Here is a 17,531-nt window from a genome sequence, read left to right on the forward strand (position 1 = left end):
CCACACCTCAGTGCAGGAAAGGCAGTAGTTTGATATTGTTACACCGATCTTCACTTTAGCGTGCTTGTAATGTCTTTCCTAGTGCAAACAGGCACACAGACCTTAGGTGGTTTGTGACCCTTTGCTATGGTGATGCAGACTATTGGCATGGTCAGAACATTGGAGGTTGCCTTTGATTTTGAATACTCTTTTTGAATTCACTGTGTCAAAGGTCACAGAGACAGCATGGACCTACAGCGGTTCAAAGAGGCAGCCAGCAAAATGAGGGAAAGAAGTGCTGATATTGAGGTAAGCATGAAAGGCTTTGTCAAGTATGTTAATGGGGATCATTTTCTTTTAAACTGTAACGTCACAGTATGTTCGGAAAAAGCCTAAGACCAAATATAATGTAAAAACTTACACAATCATTGCAGAATGCACTTTGCATCTGTTTCACGATTAAAAAAAATCCAGTGAAAACTCACGTAACCTTAACTGCCATCAAGTACTGTTGCTTCATAATAGGATACTAGTGAAATAATAAACAAGCTCTGAGGTTATGAAAGCTAAGATGACTACAACTGTGAATCAAGATAAAATTAAGTATCCCATAATTAGTGTTCAACTAAATATTTTACACTCATAAATTTCAAGATCAGCTTTTAGGAAGACTAGACTAATTTACTTTATAATTTATAAAGCAAGATGACAGTGAATATAATTTTCAAAAGTGACAAAAATTGTTCATTATGCTGCCAAGAAGAAAAAACTTTTCAATAAACTCGTCATAAACTAAAATTAATAATTTCCATTTCCTTAATGAAATTTCCTTAAATAATAATAAAAATTACTAAGATGGAAAAGTGATTATTCATAAACCTGCCTTCCAAGTACTACAGTGTATGTGTGTGTATATATATGTATATGAATCCTAGTTTTTGCTATGTAGCTGTTGAATTAGTACAAATTACTATTTGCAGTTGTCATGCATTCAGGGGAGAATACACCTGAGAATTGCATTATGACCATTTGCAATGCTTCTGTTCTGCTGAGTTGCTGCTTCTGAACTTTTCGATGAGTATAAAACCAAGAAGTTTTTTTGTATGTATTTTGGGCACAGTTTTTTTGGTGTTATTATTAACAATTTACTTTGTTTCTTTGACAGGAGCAGCAGGAAGACTTCAAAAAAGCTATATTGGAGGGTATAGAGACAACCAGAATTCAAGTAAGTAAAGAAAGTTTCCATTTGTTAGGAATGTTATTTTCAATACTTACTAAAATATGCTTTCCAGTAAAGATATGGGTCTCTGTTCTTGTCTCATTATCTGTAAACTGAATGTCTCCTTGACAGAGATCTGAAATATTCTAGTGTTTAGGGATGTAAAGAAATAGTTTTTATGCACACAACCAGTCATCAGAAAGACATTTTGGACACACATACACACACAGAGGCATGTGTATGTTCATGTGTGTGGGGTGTATTCTGTAAGAGGGAAGGGTGAAAAAGGGTGGTAACATCTTCTTAACTGTTACAATTTTAGGAATCAAAAGCAGGACACAATGAATTTTTACATGTTATTCAGGTATCCACTGGAGTTAATAGATGAGTTAGCCCTATGCCACTCTACACACAGTCCTAGTTTGTGATGAAACCACCTTTTTCCTTTTTTGCAAAAGAAATATTTTGTTGTCAAAAGTTGAACACCTCAGTACATATTCCAACAATGTGTAACTGCTATGAAGGAGTTCCATAAGGAAGTTGCATTCATAACTCGTAGGTTTTTATGTGGCAGGAGTTTACTACATTTTGTTGCTCTTTTAAGTGGGTGCAAACTGAAATTTAGTTTCTGCCAGAGCCATATTCTTACATAAGAATTGGTAGCAAACAAAGGCATGAAACAGATGAGCTGAACATGGTGCTTGTAGGATCCAGCGTGACATTTCTGCAGTTCTATGCTATTATAACATTCCCTTGCAAAGTGTGGGTCAGGAGTCTTAATGTGTGCCTGAGGCTGTTACAGCTGGCTACTGTGAGAAGAGCATTTAAACTGAATTAATGCACTCAACTTGTGCATTTCTGTGCAGTGAGGTATTTGAAGTACATCCAGAAATTTTGAAGAATCCTGGCCAGTCCTAAAAAGAAAAACTGGGCAGATTGGGTTGCAAGAGTAGTAGTTGAAAACAATAATGGTAATGATGACTGATGGTAAATGTAATTTTTTTTTTGGTAGGGTCTTCAGACTGACAGTGGTCTACAACAATCCAGTTCTTGTGGTGGGTTCACAGACCCTCTGACAGCTCACTCGGAGCAGTGTAAGTCTGGGCCCTGCTCAGGTCCCCTAATGTTGTCTCTACCTTGCCTTGCTAATGGGTATCCTAAGAAGATGAAAGGGAAACACAAATGATTAAATAATCTTGAAATATTTTCATGTTTGGTAGTACTTGAATCTTCTACTACTTGTGGTTCTTCTAGCCATGCCAGCTCAGTTCTGTTGCCTTGGATTTGCCACAGACAGCCAGAGCTGTAAAAAGCAAAGTGATCTAGTTGGGACTGCAAACTTCTTCTAAAGCTGTGGGTCAGGCTTGTTTCATGAAAGCGACGTTAAGCTGTCTGTTTGTTCACTGTTAGGAAACAGGTGACACTGAGAGCTGCCATTCTTTGTCCAGTTACAAATCTCCTTCATTTGTAGTGTACAGCAAGAGCAGGAGAGCATCGAGTGAAGACACGCAGCAAGTTGACTCTAAAGCAGCCTTACTGACGGTTTGTATCAACCTCTTGTGACATTCTTGAGCAGAACTAGAAGCTGAACAAATAAAGGAGAAGAAACAGATAAAGAGTAATACTGATTTGTGGACTTGCTTGTTCTAGGAGGCAACAGGAGACCTGTTTTCACTAAGGGAAGAAGTTGTGTATGTTCTCACTATGAAAATCTGTGCTGTTTTCTGTTTGTAGAAATAATATCAAAATTCTTTTCTTTTAAGGAAAAGAATTACTTATATAATCCATAAACAGTAGTGAATATAGAGCTTTATTTATTCTTTTAATTGTAGTTACCATTTCTTGGTTGTATTTGGGTCCCTCCATTCTACTGCAGTTCAGTACAGCCTGGTTTATTTCCAATAAACAGGCTGTACTCCAGGGGCTTAAAACACATTACCACCCCACCTCCAACTGAATAAACTGTTGCTTTCCTTACAAAACTGAAGCCCTCTTTGTTTTTCCTCTCCTTTGTTTTAAAGGATTGGCTACAAGGCAGACCTTCAAATAGCAGTCAAATGTAAGTAATGAAGCAATTTTATCACTCTGTATGTTGATCTGTTTTTTTTATTGGTTGTCTTTGGCTATAGTGGTATTTAATGAGAAAAAATACCCCACAAAACTTTTTTCCTTCTAATAAATAACCAAATGCATTCACTGGAATCATAGGATAGTCATAGAATGGTTGGGTTGAAAGGCTCCCAGCCTGTCTCTGGAGCAGAGGGGCTCCAGCCCTCCAAGTATCTTTGTGGCCTCCTCTGGGCTCTCTCCAGCAGCTCCTTCTTACCTTGGGGGCCCCAGAGATGGCCACAGTGCTCCAGCTGGGGTCTCTTGCAGAATCACCCCCTCAGCCTGCTGGTCACTCTTCTGGGGATGCAGCCCAGGACGGGGTTGGCTCCCTGGGCTGCAGGTGCTCATGGGTGGGTCAGGCTGAGCTCTCATCATGCTTTAACAGGTTCTGCTTAGATTAATGGTGTCACACGTTGGAGGGCAAAGCATGAAAATGTGTTGACACGTAGTGAGCAGCTCGCTTCCTGCTAAAGGTCTTTACCCAGCCTTTCAAACTGTACCCACCTCTGAACTTATGCAGACATTTCTCTCATTAGCAATTACCCCCTGAGTTAACTGTTAAAGCCATTACCTTATTTATCTGATAACAGAAGGGTAAGCTGTTGTGAACAAGTTTTAATTAAAGCACCTCTGTGGGAACGAGCTCTTGTGATGCAAACTTAGCATAATGTTGTGCATGACTTGGAGGTATTTAAAGTGTAGCTGTAAAAACATGAGATTACTTAACAGCTTTCCATTACTATTTTGTAATTAAGAAACTTGTACTGCCCTTGAAAAATAGGATACAAAAAACAGGATAAAAGTGGTACTGTGAGGTTAATAAGGTGACCTAGGATGATGTGTCAAAATCAGGGCATACAGAGTAAGTTTGAAGGTGACTGTTGTTTTTGTGGCATTTGACAGGCCATCAGAAGAAGATGCATTGAATGGTAAGTTTTCTTTCTGCTCTGAAGGTGAGAGATTTTTATATATAACCAACTGCTTGGGTCTTGTATGGGAATGTATTTAATTGATGGTAATTTGGAAGTTATTGTACATACAATACTGTGATTTAAAAAAATTTAAATTAACAGCCAAGCATTAAGCACTACATTTTTTTCCCCCCTGAGGTACTGAAGGCTTAAGTGCAATATTTAATTATCTTCACAGCAGATCCTTTTCAAACTGTAGTTACTTGGCAGTCGATCTTAGTGTGTGGTATTTTAGTACATAAATTAGTAGAGGATCCCTTTTTTCCTTTGTTTTTCTCCTTAATCTCTTTTCAGGCATTGCTTCTCCTTTCAAGCCTATCATGGATATCAATTACTATTACTCAGGTCAGTCCCTCATATGAACTAATGCTTGTATTTTTATTGACATTTATAATTTCCCTAAACTTTAACAAATGCTGTAATTTTCCTCTAGCTGTAGAAAGAAATAACCTGATGAGATTATCACAGAGCATTCCATTCACTCCTGTGCCTCCAAGAGGTAAGAAGTGTATTTCTTGTTGCTGGTTTTCTGTGGTCTTTTGGAGAAGGAAAGCAAACCTTATATGGATTCTGATTTGGATCCTTCTAATATAGAAGGATCAAGGCAAAGTTCACAGTTTCTCACAGCAAGTGTGAAACTGAAGTCTTAATGAACTCAAAGAAGTCTGTTTTAGAATGCTCAGAAATATATGTGAATATGACACCTTTTCTAGGGCAACTCGATTATGAAATGTAGATTTAATTATAGTTGTTCTCAGAAATGGTGTTACAGTGATGGTAGTATTGTACTAACAGTTTTATAACAGACTATTTTGGATGGATTCCTTTAAGTTGTCTTCACTTGTTTGAACTGTGAACAAACATTTATTCAATGTTCTTAGTGCTGTTTGAACAGTGTCATTAATAGATCTAAACAGGAGGACAAATTTTGCAGCTCTGTGAAAAAAGCTGCAGAGGGGTCATCCCACTGGGCAGTTTAAATTTTTTGTTAATTCAAGATGTTTGGAATGACTTAATACTGCAGCTTGTTGTAAGAAATGGTGTGTTTTCAGTGCTTTTCATTTCAAACTTGGAAGATTCAGTTCAGTGATTGGTTTTGTGCTGCGCCGCAGGTGAACCAGTCACCGTGTATCGCCTTGAAGAGAGCTCTCCCAGCATCCTGAACAACAGCATGTCCTCCTGGTCACAGCTGGGGCTCTGTGCTAAAATTGAATTTTTAAGTAAAGAGGAGATGGGAGGAGGTTTACGTCGAGCTCTCAAAGTTGTATGCACGTGGTCAGAATACGATATCCTGAAGTCAGGACATCTTTATATCATCAAGTCTTTTCTTCCTGAAGTTGTGAATACTTGGTCAAGCATTTATAAGGAGGACACTGTGTTGCACTTGTGCTTGAGAGTAAGTTCTATCTTTGTCAATTATTAAACATGGACAGGCATTATATTTAAACAGGAATTATTTTCCCACCTGTAAACTAGTATATACTTATTAGAGTAAGAAAAAAGTTAGTGGGGGATTCTGTATGAGTAAAAGGGTTAAAAACTCTGCTCCAGGATGGCTTATTTAATCAAAGAGCTCAAATTCTTAAAAAACAGGTATAATTTTAAACAACAAGTAATCTGTTACTCTGTCTTGGGGTAACAGACACTGTTCCCACTGCCTGCTTGGCTCTCTGCTGTTCCCTGTTCTGTTAAGCAGCTAATGAGGTGTGGGTTTGACTCGCAGGAAATTCAGCAGCAGAGAGCAGCACAGAAGCTCACCTTTGCATTCAACCAGATGAAGCCCAAATCCATCCCATACTCTCCAAGGTGAGTGTATTTAAACTGCCATTATATTGCATGCTTTTGTCTCAGGGCAATGCCTACAGGGCTGTTAACAGATGCATCAAATATATTAAGATAATCATATGTGGATATGTCTTGGAATATTACTGTGAATGTGGCAAGCAGAATTGTCCTTGGCAGTATTTTCCACTGATATTTTCTGCACTGATTCTAATCTAGTGGGATAATCTAAATGTCTTTGTGTAATAAGTTTGAAGGTATTTAAATTGTTAGTAAATCAAATAAAAATCTAAGAGTAATGATAAACCCCTATTTTGGATATATATTAAGTGTATTTTTTCCAGGTTCTTGGAAGTTTTCCTGTTATATTGCCACTCTGCTGGCCAGTGGTTTGCAGTTGAAGAGTGCATGACTGGAGAGTTTAGAAAATACAATAACAATAATGGGGATGAAATAATCCCAACTAACATGCTGGAGGAGGTTATGCTGGCTTTCAGCCACTGGACATATGAGTATACCAGGGGAGAACTGTTGGTATTGGATCTGCAAGGTAATGCCCTGACTTTGAGACTTGGATTGGGGCCAAGGTCTGTGTGGGTTTTTCTTTGATAGCAGTTTGTTAAGAATTTATAGGTTTGTAATAAGCAACAAGCATTATGTAGTGCTTCTTCTTCTAGTTAGTTAGGGTCTATGATTTTCTTATTTAATCATATTATGATAAAGATTGGAAAGGATCTCCAAGATCAGAGTCCAACTTTACCCAGCACTGCCAAACCCAGCACACTCCATGTGCCCAGGGGCCACCCCTAAACACCTTTTAAATCCCTGCAGGGGTGGTGACTGCACCGCTTCCCTGGGCAGCTGTTACAGTGCCTGGCAACCTCTTCAGTGAATATATTTTACCTCATATCCAACCCAAACCTCCCCATGTGCAACTGCAGTCCATTTTATTGTCCTGCTGCTGGGGACTGACCCCCACCTGGCTGCAGTGTCCTGTCAGGTAGTTCTAGGCAGTGATGAGGTCTCCCCTGAGCCTCCTCTTCCCCAGGATAAACACCTCAGCTGCTCCTCACAGGACCTGTGCTCCAGACCCTTCACCAGCTTTTTAGTTCTAATATAGTATTAAATCTTACAGCAACACAGAAACTATAAATATATACATTTTTCCCAATGAAATGTGGCATAAAAATGCTATTTTTTGGTAAGCTGGTTTTATCCTGAACTCTGTGATATTCTGGCAGTGAGAACTGTATAGGAGATTTTTCTCATGGGTGAAAACTCAAGCTAGGAAATGCAAAAATAGATGGAAGAAATCTGAGAAGTACAAAGTGCTTGCTTAGGAGCAGTTTTCTGGGAGTAGAGGATCATGTATAATTTGGGTTGTGTTTGTTATGGGTTTTTTCTGTTTTTATTCTTGGAAAAGCTGAGAAGTCATAGCTAAGGATTCCAAGGCTTTTTAATATTAATATATTTATGTAATCAGAAGTGTATCAGATTTAACTTTTTCTTCATGTGCTGTCTGAAGGTGTTGGTGAAAATTTGACAGATCCCTCTGTGATAAAAGCTGGGGAAAAAAGGTAAGGCTAAATAAAGACTTAAAGTATTATATAGAATTTTCACTGGAAGGAGAAGACGTGCAAGTGATGTTTATGTGCACTTTGTTTCTAAGGTCATACGATATGGTGTTTGGTCCAGCCAATCTGGGAGAGGATGCAATAAAAAACTTCAGAGCAAAGCACCACTGTAACTCCTGCTGCAGGAAACTGAAACTTCCTGGTAAGAGCTGCAGGACCCTCCTTCTGAGACACTGATGAGATGCTGTATGATACATAATGAAATAGTCAAGCATGCTGTCAAAGTGGAACAAGTAATAAACAGCAGTTTTGTCGTTTGACTTTAGGCTTCTAATTTCACCTATGATAAAAACATCCCTTTTTTGACAGTGCATATCCTGGAATTAATCTTTCTAACTGCATTTGCATGTCCAGTTCTTTGCTAGACATTTATACCCCCTTGATTCTACTAGCTCAAGACATAGTAATCATTATGACTTTGTTCTGTTTGTACAGATCTGAAGAGGAATGACTACACACCTGACAAGATCATATTTCCTCAGGACGATGCCCCTGAATTGACAATTCAGCCTGGAAGCTGCACCAAAGATTCTGATCCGGCCAATTCTATTCGTCTGATGCTTTGATGATGTGACCAACTCAGTGGATTCGTTCAAACTTCGTGGAACCTCACAAAGTTGTCACTTACCTTTCCCTCACTATAATGAAAAGAAAGACTTGTCAAAACAAGGATTACTGTCTTACAAGTGGAATTTTGGCTGGTCCATAATCTGAGGATTTTATGACTTGTGATAACCATCTACAGAGCAGCGTGGCAGCTGATCGTTCTAAAGGTGGAATAATGACAAGTATTTAAGATGTGTTTTTAAAGGGGCTTTTTAAGCAGAAAGTTTTATTTTTTATTTTATTTTGGTTTAGTGGAGGATTTTCTTCCTGTAGTCCTGTGGTGGGAAATATGCCTTCCACCAAAAGGATTTTGGTAGTTGATGTTTTAAGGTAAAGCATTTGTCTTTTTGGCATTTGTCTTACTGTTGATGAGCAAAACCAGGAGAAAGCACCTACCTCTGTAATGCCAGAGTATTCTTAGAGTGTTTTCGGAAGTGTTCCACTAATATTTCTCACCAGGTGTCTTTTAATCTAGCCTTTTGAAGAGGACAGAGCCAAATGAGGTGTATATAGGATGCCAATAGACTGAAGTTGAAGGTAGGAACTTGATGTGTTCCAAAAGTGAGAGAGAGAGAGAGTCTCCTGAATCAGGATTCTTTCAGCTTCGTGACTGTAAAACTGGGCTTGGTTGCTTTTGTTTTGTGAAATAGAGCCTGAATTGTGCATAATGAAATTTCTTGTTTTACACATTTCAATTTTATCAAGTCACTGTCAAATAGTAACAAAGCCATGATAGACTGGTATAATCATATTTAATAGAAGAATTAGTTTGTGCTGGTCCAAATAAGTTGCCTTGTAAGAACACAAGTTGGAAGTGCTTTCCCTTGTACGTACGTAGTGACTGCTTCAGAAGTTCTGCCTTCCAAAGATCTCCTAAAACCAGTATATTGAAACCGAATGTACACATAACTTGTAAATGTATTTAAAATTGTGTAGAAAACATCTTTAATGTTATGTTATTTGTGGTACTTACTTAAGAGAGACTAGGGTTGGATTAGCATTGTGTAAAGTACGGGAGATTGCAATGCACCTTCATGCCAATAAAATGTAATTTAACTGTCCCAAATATTGTTGAGCATTCAGCAAGAAAAGAACCTGTTGTCCAACTGAAGTTTCATGCTGCGATTTTGTTTTTGTTACATAGGTACTAATTTGTAATTTTTAATTAAAAGGGCAGTATATAGCTCTATAAATTTTTTATTCAGTAGTGTATCTTATAGATACAGACCTAAGGCACGAACACAATAGTTGTTTAAATGGTGTTTTATGTTTGATGGGGAAAGGTAAAATGTTATAAGGATATAATACTGTATACATTTTGTATATCATTAAATCTTTAAAGAATCTAAAATAAATTTATTCTTGTTTACAGACTTCTGCTCTCCGTCTCAGTCTGAAAGGTTATTTTGGTGAATTTAATAACTCTTTATGCAGAAAAGTAGGATTTGCCACGCTGGATCAAAGTAGCTGTTAGCCTTTGAGGTATCACAACTTTGGCCAACACCAGAAACTAGGGAGGTAAAAAAGTGAAAAGTGTCATAGCTGCCAGACACATGTGAGGGGATTAATGAGTAAATGAGTCAAAAATAGCTCTTCACTAATTAGGAGCTGCTTCTTCTGACTGCATCACTTGCTGTTGCTGGGAGGGAATGGGCAGATATTCCAAATGTACTTGCACCTCTCTAATGCCAAGTAACAGCAGCACTGAGTCTGTAAGTGTGACTGGCTCTGCAAATTGTGAGAGATTTCTAGAGGAGCCTGGTGTTTTGAAAATGTGACCAAATTTTAGTGTATGAAAGAAGAAAATAATTTTAAGAAAATTGTAAAAGCTGGGAAACTTTGTTTCTTGACAAATACTTAACTACACACAGTTATTTTTTAGCTGTGTTACTGCTCTTCAGTAGTTCTGCTTGTGACTCATTTCTTAGCAAAATAAACAGATGTGACCACCTTGTGATGGGTGTGAGTGATCATGGGGAGTGTTCCTTCTGCTCAGTCTTGCAGTGACTCAGGCCTGAAGCTTTTTCGAGACCAAAAGGGACAAATGTGGTTGGGAAATGCCTGTAGGATTTGGAGTGGTTACCACTGTTCATATTTCTGTACATCTGCCTGGCATGAGCAGGGGCTTACTCTGTGTGACTTACAGCTTGAATTGCATGAGAAGAGTATGTCTAAACTCTTCTTAAAGGGGGAGAAATGTGTAACTTTCAGAAGTGATCTGCCTCGTACTTGCAGGAAAAAAAAATCACAAATGTCAAGTACCCTTTAGGGAAGGAATTGGAAAAGTGTGGTGGCAAAGGACAAAAACAAGTTGGTTTGAAAAAGAAGCCCGGCTGTTTGGACAGTGCCACATCCTGCTGATGTTGGGCAGTAGGAACGTGAAAACTATTCCATGAAATTCAATTTGTTTGAGAACATCAAGTGTCACTCCTCTGCTGAAACCTCATCAGTCTTGAAATGTTCTATAAATAGGGAGAAGCTGTGATCCTTTAGCTTTTAAATTTCCTTTACATTACCAAAAAGGAGGAAAGTGATGGAACTGGAACTTCTGATGACTATTCAAGAGCTAAAGTACTGGCATATCTTCTTAGACCTAGCTTTTAAATACAGGAATATAACTCAAACCTTCTCTTATTATTTTTTAGTCAAAATCTGAAATGTGTCAGTGAATTTCCTACCAGGAAGGTATTTAAGAATATTTATCATATAGGGAAATTAATAAGCTACATAATTTAGACTTTTAATTAATTCACCAAAGTCACTGTTGACTGCTTTCTTGCAGTATTTAGGTGGTGAAACATTTCAGAAAACCAATCCCAAATTGTGGCAAAATATACAAAACCAGCTCCTGGGGAGCTGGTTTTGTAGCTGCTGCTCAGCAGCCTTGTGATTTGGAAAAGGAGGGGTTTGGTTTTTAAGCCTGACTAACTTCCAACACGTTAAATCTTTGTGGTTGCATCTCACTTAATGCCATAACTTTTAACAGTGTAGGAATTTGGAGAGGGGGAAAAAGACTACAGCTGGAGACTTGGTAGTAACAGTTCATATCAAATATTCCTAAAAGACCAGCTGGGAAAAAAAGTAGGACTTTCTAATATGTAACAAGGCCTCTGAAAAAAGTTCTGATGGTTTAATATTTCTTTTCTGGATTTACACTTTTCCTTGCGATAATCCACTCTGTAGTGAGAGTAATGGGAAGTTAATTCTCAGCCCCAGAGCTTGCAGTTGGTAGCACCCATGTGGATTTGTGTATCATGCTACATTAAAATACTAAGTCCAAGTCTTGATTCAGATTCCACAAAAAATGGGAATAAACATATCCAGTTCAATTTACTAAACTAAACCAGATTTTGAGGGGTCAATAACAGTGACAGCTGTCCCAGGAGTGCCAGACACATCCTTTGCTTGAAGTTTAACAAGTAAGATGATTAGGAAGTTTTTTACTTCACTTCATGGGCCTCTTCTGTGGGTAATTGTTACTTCCCAGGTTGTTAAATAGGGAAAAACTGCTGCTCTTCAGTGGCATGTGGAATTTAGAGATGAACTGTATTAACATAGCTAATTAAAAGCCATCTGCCATACCTTTTTTTTTTCCCTCAGGAAAATCTTCAGAACACCAAGAAACTAATTCAGTATGATGTTTTGAGGTAGCTCCATCCTTTTATGGTCAACACCCTCAGTCATCACTGCCCCTCCAGCAGAGCATGGCAATAACAAATCCTAATCCAAGTGAGCAAACATGGATAAGGGTATGATGGGCCGAAGCTCCCTGCTCAGTGGAACGGCTGGGTGCCCCTCTCTTCCCAAAGTTTTCTGTTCTGGCTGGCACATGGAAGGAGATGGAAGCAGGTCTGGCCAGGTGTGTTCCCTGCCCAGTGTTACCAGGTGACATCACAAGGGGCTGGGGCAGGAGAAGCTGGGGTGACAGGATGGAACACAGGACTGAACACACGGGGCACTGCTCGTCTTTGCTCTACGGGGATTGCTGTGGTTTTAGAGTTCTTTGCCCTGCCTCAGGATAGAACATCAGCCTCTAAAAAAAGAACAGCAACACTGGTGAGAGATGTGGGTGGTGTAGGGTCTGCGTTCAGCATCTCGACTGTCTGACTGGGGATGGGGACAGTTTGGTCCAGGACAGACTTATGCAGCCAGAAAAAAAACCTACTAAAATTTTCCGAACATGAATTAAGTAACATTTTATAGCAGAGATCTGAAGAACAACCTGTTTATAATAGCGTCTGGACTGCAACCTATGGATTTAGAAAATAGGTGAGTACTGTACCCAAGGAAATAAAACTGAATGTAATATGCACTGTTTAGCATTTTGCCCAAAAGACAGCTATTCACAAATGGATGTAGTTTTTGAATAATTGTGTATGGAGCAAAAGACTGGAATGGAATTCTAGGAATAACTCTAAAACTTCAGGTGTTTAATAATACCTCATAATGATGCATCTTACCATGCTGGAAAGAGCATAGTGGAGAAGATGAAGAGTCTTCACCACTATAAACCTGGTGAAAATAAATGTGAATGTAATTTTTAAAGAAGAAACCGTAACATTTTAGATTTCCACTGTTGTGGATTTTTCTCGTAGTAGGTGGAAGGATGGCATGGAAGTGGAGGTACTCCCCCAAGGAAGAGCTGGAGGATATGAGCAGCCTGCACCCAGGGCTCACGGGGCTGCAGAACCTGGAGAACACGTGCTACATGAACGCGGTGCTGCAGTGCCTGTGCAGCCTGACCCCGCTCGCGCAGTATTTCCTCTCGGGAGAGTGGAACACAGCCCTGCACGAGTGAGTCGGTTTGCTCGCAGTACTGAGAGCTTTCTGCTCGGAACTGTTTTCCTGCCAAAGGATATGTGTTGCCATGAGAATGTCCAAGGCACCTGCCAGCTTCCCCAACGCAGTTCCAGCCAGACTGGCCACCAGCTGGGTTTCTTTCTCCTTTGAGAGCCCAGCTTGTTTCCTTGCTGGTCCTTCCTCATGACACTTTTCTTCCCATATTGATGGGAACACCTGTAACTGTTGTCTTGATGATGATTCCTACTACTTTCTGCGATCTGCAGAGTCCCTCAAGCCAAGTGACAGCTGCCAGAGCTGTACTGTACCAGCATCTGTTTTCTGAGTTTCTGTATTGTGCTCCCATTTGAAGGCAGACACTACTTTTTCATACTTTACCTGAAACTCTCCCCTTTTTTCCAAGGGAGGCTGGAGAGTCTGCGACTGCCTTTGGCTGTCTGGTGTCTGACATGTGGCTTGGAGAGTTTGACTATGTTTCTCCTGAGGCTTTTCATTCTGTCTTTGGGAAGCGGTACCCAGCTTTTAGCAGGAGGACTCAGCATGATGCACAAGAATTCCTCATCTGTGTTCTGGATGACCTCCACGAGGCTTTCAAGCAGGTGAGAGCCCAGCTGTGGTATTTTGGGAACTACAGCTGTTTCCTCTGAATTTTGTGACTTAGCATTCCATGTAACAATTGCCTGTCATCCTCTTCTGAACTCCATGATGGGGCCACTAATAACTTTCCCTTTCTACCTTTCAGACCCATTTACACACAATTATTAATTTGCTTCTTGTCTAATGCTCCATCAAATTGCAGCCCTATCTAAATGACCATGCTGGTGCAGCTTCACTGTCCTAACCTCTTCATCTCCTTTCTTCTTCCACAGCTGATGTTCTTCCACTTTCTCTCATCTGCCTGCAAACTTCACATCTGCCATGCCCCCATGACATCTTTCTCCCTTCCAGAGCCACTGAAAAAGAGCTTTTCAAGCAATTAATGCTATCAGATGTCTGAATTGTTGTAGTTTTGTTACTTTTCTCTTAAAAAAGGAATCAATCTTACTCTGCATGTATGACCCATCAAGTAAAGTAACAGCATTTTAGAGCCATGTTCTGTGCAAGACTAACAACTGATCAACCCAGGGAGTGGGCAGCACCCATTAAAACCCAGTGAAGGCACTTCTCAAAACAATTGCTAATCTACATTTTGTCATTTTTTTTTTCCTTCTGTACAGCCAAGCCAAGAAAGACAGAGCCCTACTGCGGGAGCAAGCACAAGGACTAGCAGTGGCACATCTATTATAACACAGTTATTTGAGGGACAGCTCAGTTATGCTATCAGGTGTCTGACATGCAAAGCCCTCACTGACAGACCAGAGAGCTTCACCGTCCTCTCCCTGCCCATCCCTTCCACCAGAGTGTGCTCTCTGCAGGTACAACAGCCAGCACATTCCTGCTGGCTTCTGCTTCATGTGGGAGTAGAGGCTTAGACTAATAGGTTTTATTGGAAAAAGGCAGGGGTTTAGTTACTTTGGTCTCCTGGGCACTAATGGATCTGATCCCCAGAGAAGAGGGGTGTCTTTACTAGTCTCAGAACCGTGGAGGTTGTTAAGGTTACAGGAGCAATGCTCACGAGTTGCCAGGGGATGAAGGATATTAAGATCATTCAATAGCAGCTGTGAAGGCTTCTTCCAGTCATCCAAGTATTTCAGGTTTCTCCCAGTCATCCAAGTATTTCCCACCTTGGTGGGGAGAATGGAAGCCAATGTTGGCTGCTTTGTCTTTTGAATTTGTAATGTCAGCCTTGCTGCATCACTTAGTTAGGAGGAGCAAATTCATCTCTTAGCAAATTCATGCTTAGCACCTTCATGGGTGGAGGGAGATCTGTTCAATGTTTTTCTTCCTTTGACAGGACTGCCTGGAATGCTTTTTTCAGCCAGACACACTGACTCGGAACAACCAAATCCACTGCTACTGGTGTGGAAGCAACCAAGATGCAACAGTAAAGGCCTCCATAATCAAGGCACCACAAATCATCATTTTTCATCTAAAGAGGTATAGTCTAAGTGGGGTAGGACATAGACAGTCCCTGTATGATCCCCGTGAATCAGTTCTTGTGGCAACTGACAGAGCCTGTGGCTTGGGTTCCAAGAGCAGGACTGACACTGTTTTGCTTGTCACTACTGCAGCTGAGACACTCTGGTTTTGTTTATCCCTTTACTAAATCAGGCCTAAACAGAGTGGTGCCATCAGCAAAGGAGCACCTGGGTTAACAGATTGCACTAGCCACACATAGCCAGATGCTGAATTTATTCTAAAGAATTTTTCTTCTTAACAACTTTCCACCTATAAAGAAAACTACTCTGGGATGATCTGGCTTCCCAGAGCTATGTTATTTGAAGTTCTTATTTAATTTTCCATTCAGCATCTGCTTTTCCAACATTCTCAAAGGACATGTGGTCCCCAGCTGCAGCTCTTGGCCACATTGTAAATGTTTAAAACTGCAGTGATGTACTCGAAGTTATAGAGGGAAGAGGGATGGAGTCTGGCATGAGAGAAGAGCTGACACTGGCACTGCAGTCCACTCCAAAATGTTTAGGACACAGAGAGAGTGATGGAAAGATAGGACTTCAGGCTTTGACTGAAGGACCAGGAAGCAAGAGCTCTCCTTTTCTTGCTGGACATGTCATGGGGTTTAGTGCATTTTGTGTCAGTTTACTGCAATACACAACATTAACAGAGATCTTTCTTTCAAATGCTGGGTAGTAAGTTGTTGGTTTTCCCTCCTCCTAGGAAAGTCAGTTAAGCAATGACCACAACACAAACAGAAGCTGAGGGTCATTTAAAATAATTCAAAAATTCATTTCAGGTTTGCCTGGCAAGACAAGAACAGAAGGAAACTCTCAACCACAGTCTGCTATCCGTTCAGCGATCTGGATCTCTCTCCCTACATCTCCACATCGTGTCACAACAATACAGAGTACAGCTTGTGTGCTGTAGTGGTAAGCTTTGCCCTTCCTGCTTTTATTGGGAATGCCCTGCCTTGTGGAGCAGATTAAGCCTGTGTTAGTTTGAGCTTCATACATAATGATTTATAATTTAATGCGTGTTTTGTTGTACGCTTTGTTCTACCAGCCACGGACATAACCCAGTAACAGTACGTAACTGAAGGACAGAGACATTACTTCTCCTTCTTCCCCAACATCCCATTTTTAAAAGAATGCACTCCTGGTACATAATGCCTCTGCAGAGTAAACTCGCAGGCTGATCCAGCATGAATCCAGTTTTTAAAAAAGGACGTGGCTCACAACAAGTGGGGTCCTCTTATAGTGACCTGTATCAGGGCTAATAGTTGGATTGCAAAATAAATAAGCATGATCATCATCCATTTACTGTGTTTGCAAGAATTTATTTGAATTAACATTCCCTGCTCTAGGCCAAAAGGGGCTAGAACCCTCTGTGCCATCTTTTCCAAGTGCATACATAAAACAATTGCCAGTTCCTAGCTTTGCCTGTAAGGAGACAGAACAGGAGTCTGATTTTAACAGACTGTGTTGTTTGTTACAGAACCACGCTGGAGATCTGGATTATGGCCACTACACGGCCTTCTGCAAGCACTCAGTCACCAAACACTGGTACAGCTTTGATGATGCCCAGGTCACCAAGATCCCAGACTCTGCAGTGCAGGCTGACACAGCCTACCTCCTCTTCTACATCTCCCAAGGCTACTGACACCCTGTTAGTCTTGAAAATGAACACTGAGTAGGGCAGCACCTAGAATTCACCAGCAGCATTAACCAGCTCCTGTTTCATTAATAAACTAGAGCATGTGCACCACTGATCAGCTGTTGTGGTCTTTCAGGAAGTGATTCCTAGGAAGGACAGTTACAGCCCCTAAGCCACGAAGGAATGTGCATCTGCTCCATGTGCACAAGGGCCGCAGTTGTTTTCCATGACAACCTTCTTGCACCCCTCAAAACAACAGGGATGTTGAGCACACAGATGCACTTACCTGGAAATTCTTGTTTTTCTGCTGGTTAAGTATAGTAGGTTGTTCTAAGCTGCCTTTCAGGAACTAACAGAAGGATATCAAAGTGAAAGCACACAACCAGATCAGACTGTGCTACAGAAGAGAGGATGGAGTGACCATTGATACAGAAGAAAGAAAAAGGCATTGCTCTACTGATGTAATTTTTGTTTCTCCAGCACTTCAAACTTGTTTGCAGCTTGCAAGCTTCTGGAAAATAATCAATGTTGGTCTCTTGCTAATTCCATCAGCAAGACAGACACACACAGGTAAAAGCTCAGAATGTAAGACTTTTCAATGGCAACCCTATCAGAAAACTAAACCCTAATTCAGAGCAGAGAAATACGTAAGATGCAACTAAAAGAAGTTTTTAAACTAATCAGCTCTATGCAAAACAATATTTTTATCTGGACAATCTTTAA

The 17,531-nt window shown here is 40.2% G+C and overlaps 2 protein-coding genes across 3 annotated transcripts in view; both read left to right on the top strand.

Annotated features, from left to right (window-relative positions):
• The window catches only part of TRPM7 (transient receptor potential cation channel subfamily M member 7), a 52,937-nt gene extending 43,264 nt beyond the window's left edge, over positions 1-9,673 (top strand). For both annotated transcript variants that reach the window (XM_041418848.1, XM_041418847.1), the window contains exons 27-40: positions 212-288; positions 1,145-1,204; positions 2,211-2,292; positions 2,670-2,740; positions 3,220-3,257; positions 4,211-4,236; positions 4,573-4,623; positions 4,712-4,777; positions 5,391-5,674; positions 6,002-6,084; positions 6,405-6,610; positions 7,586-7,637; positions 7,730-7,836; positions 8,130-9,673. In XM_041418848.1, coding sequence (XP_041274782.1) covers positions 212-288; positions 1,145-1,204; positions 2,211-2,292; positions 2,670-2,740; positions 3,220-3,257; positions 4,211-4,236; positions 4,573-4,623; positions 4,712-4,777; positions 5,391-5,674; positions 6,002-6,084; positions 6,405-6,610; positions 7,586-7,637; positions 7,730-7,836; positions 8,130-8,260 — 1,334 coding nt within the window. In that variant the 3' untranslated portion in view covers positions 8,261-9,673. The remainder of the gene's footprint in view (positions 1-211; positions 289-1,144; positions 1,205-2,210; positions 2,293-2,669; positions 2,741-3,219; positions 3,258-4,210; positions 4,237-4,572; positions 4,624-4,711; positions 4,778-5,390; positions 5,675-6,001; positions 6,085-6,404; positions 6,611-7,585; positions 7,638-7,729; positions 7,837-8,129) is intronic.
• A 3,233-nt stretch (positions 9,674-12,906) lies between these two features.
• On the top strand, positions 12,907-17,476 carry USP50 (ubiquitin specific peptidase 50). The gene is made up of 6 exons (XM_041418412.1): positions 12,907-13,094; positions 13,504-13,699; positions 14,318-14,515; positions 14,995-15,137; positions 15,952-16,084; positions 16,650-17,476. Exons 1-6 carry the CDS (start codon positions 12,907-12,909, stop codon positions 16,812-16,814), a joined length of 1,023 nt encoding a protein of 340 aa, XP_041274346.1. The 3' UTR covers positions 16,815-17,476.
• The last annotated feature ends 55 nt before the right edge of the window (positions 17,477-17,531 follow it).

Source organism: Onychostruthus taczanowskii, unplaced genomic scaffold (genome assembly GCF_017590055.1).
Source record: "Onychostruthus taczanowskii isolate IOZ18803 unplaced genomic scaffold, ASM1759005v1 scaffold6, whole genome shotgun sequence".
NCBI classification, from domain to species: domain Eukaryota; kingdom Metazoa; phylum Chordata; class Aves; order Passeriformes; family Passeridae; genus Onychostruthus; species Onychostruthus taczanowskii.

Bases quoted from the DNA above. Each gene is read 5' to 3' on its own strand.
- USP50 (XM_041418412.1), top strand. From the start codon at position 12,907: ATGGCATGGAAGTGGAGGTACTCCCCCAAGGAAGAGCTGGAGGATATG. The intron at 15,138-15,951 runs GTATAGTCTAAG...AATTCATTTCAG, and splicing joins ATCATTTTTCATCTAAAGAG to GTTTGCCTGGCAAGACAAGA. The intron at 16,085-16,649 runs GTAAGCTTTGCC...TGTTTGTTACAG, and splicing joins ACAGCTTGTGTGCTGTAGTG to AACCACGCTGGAGATCTGGA.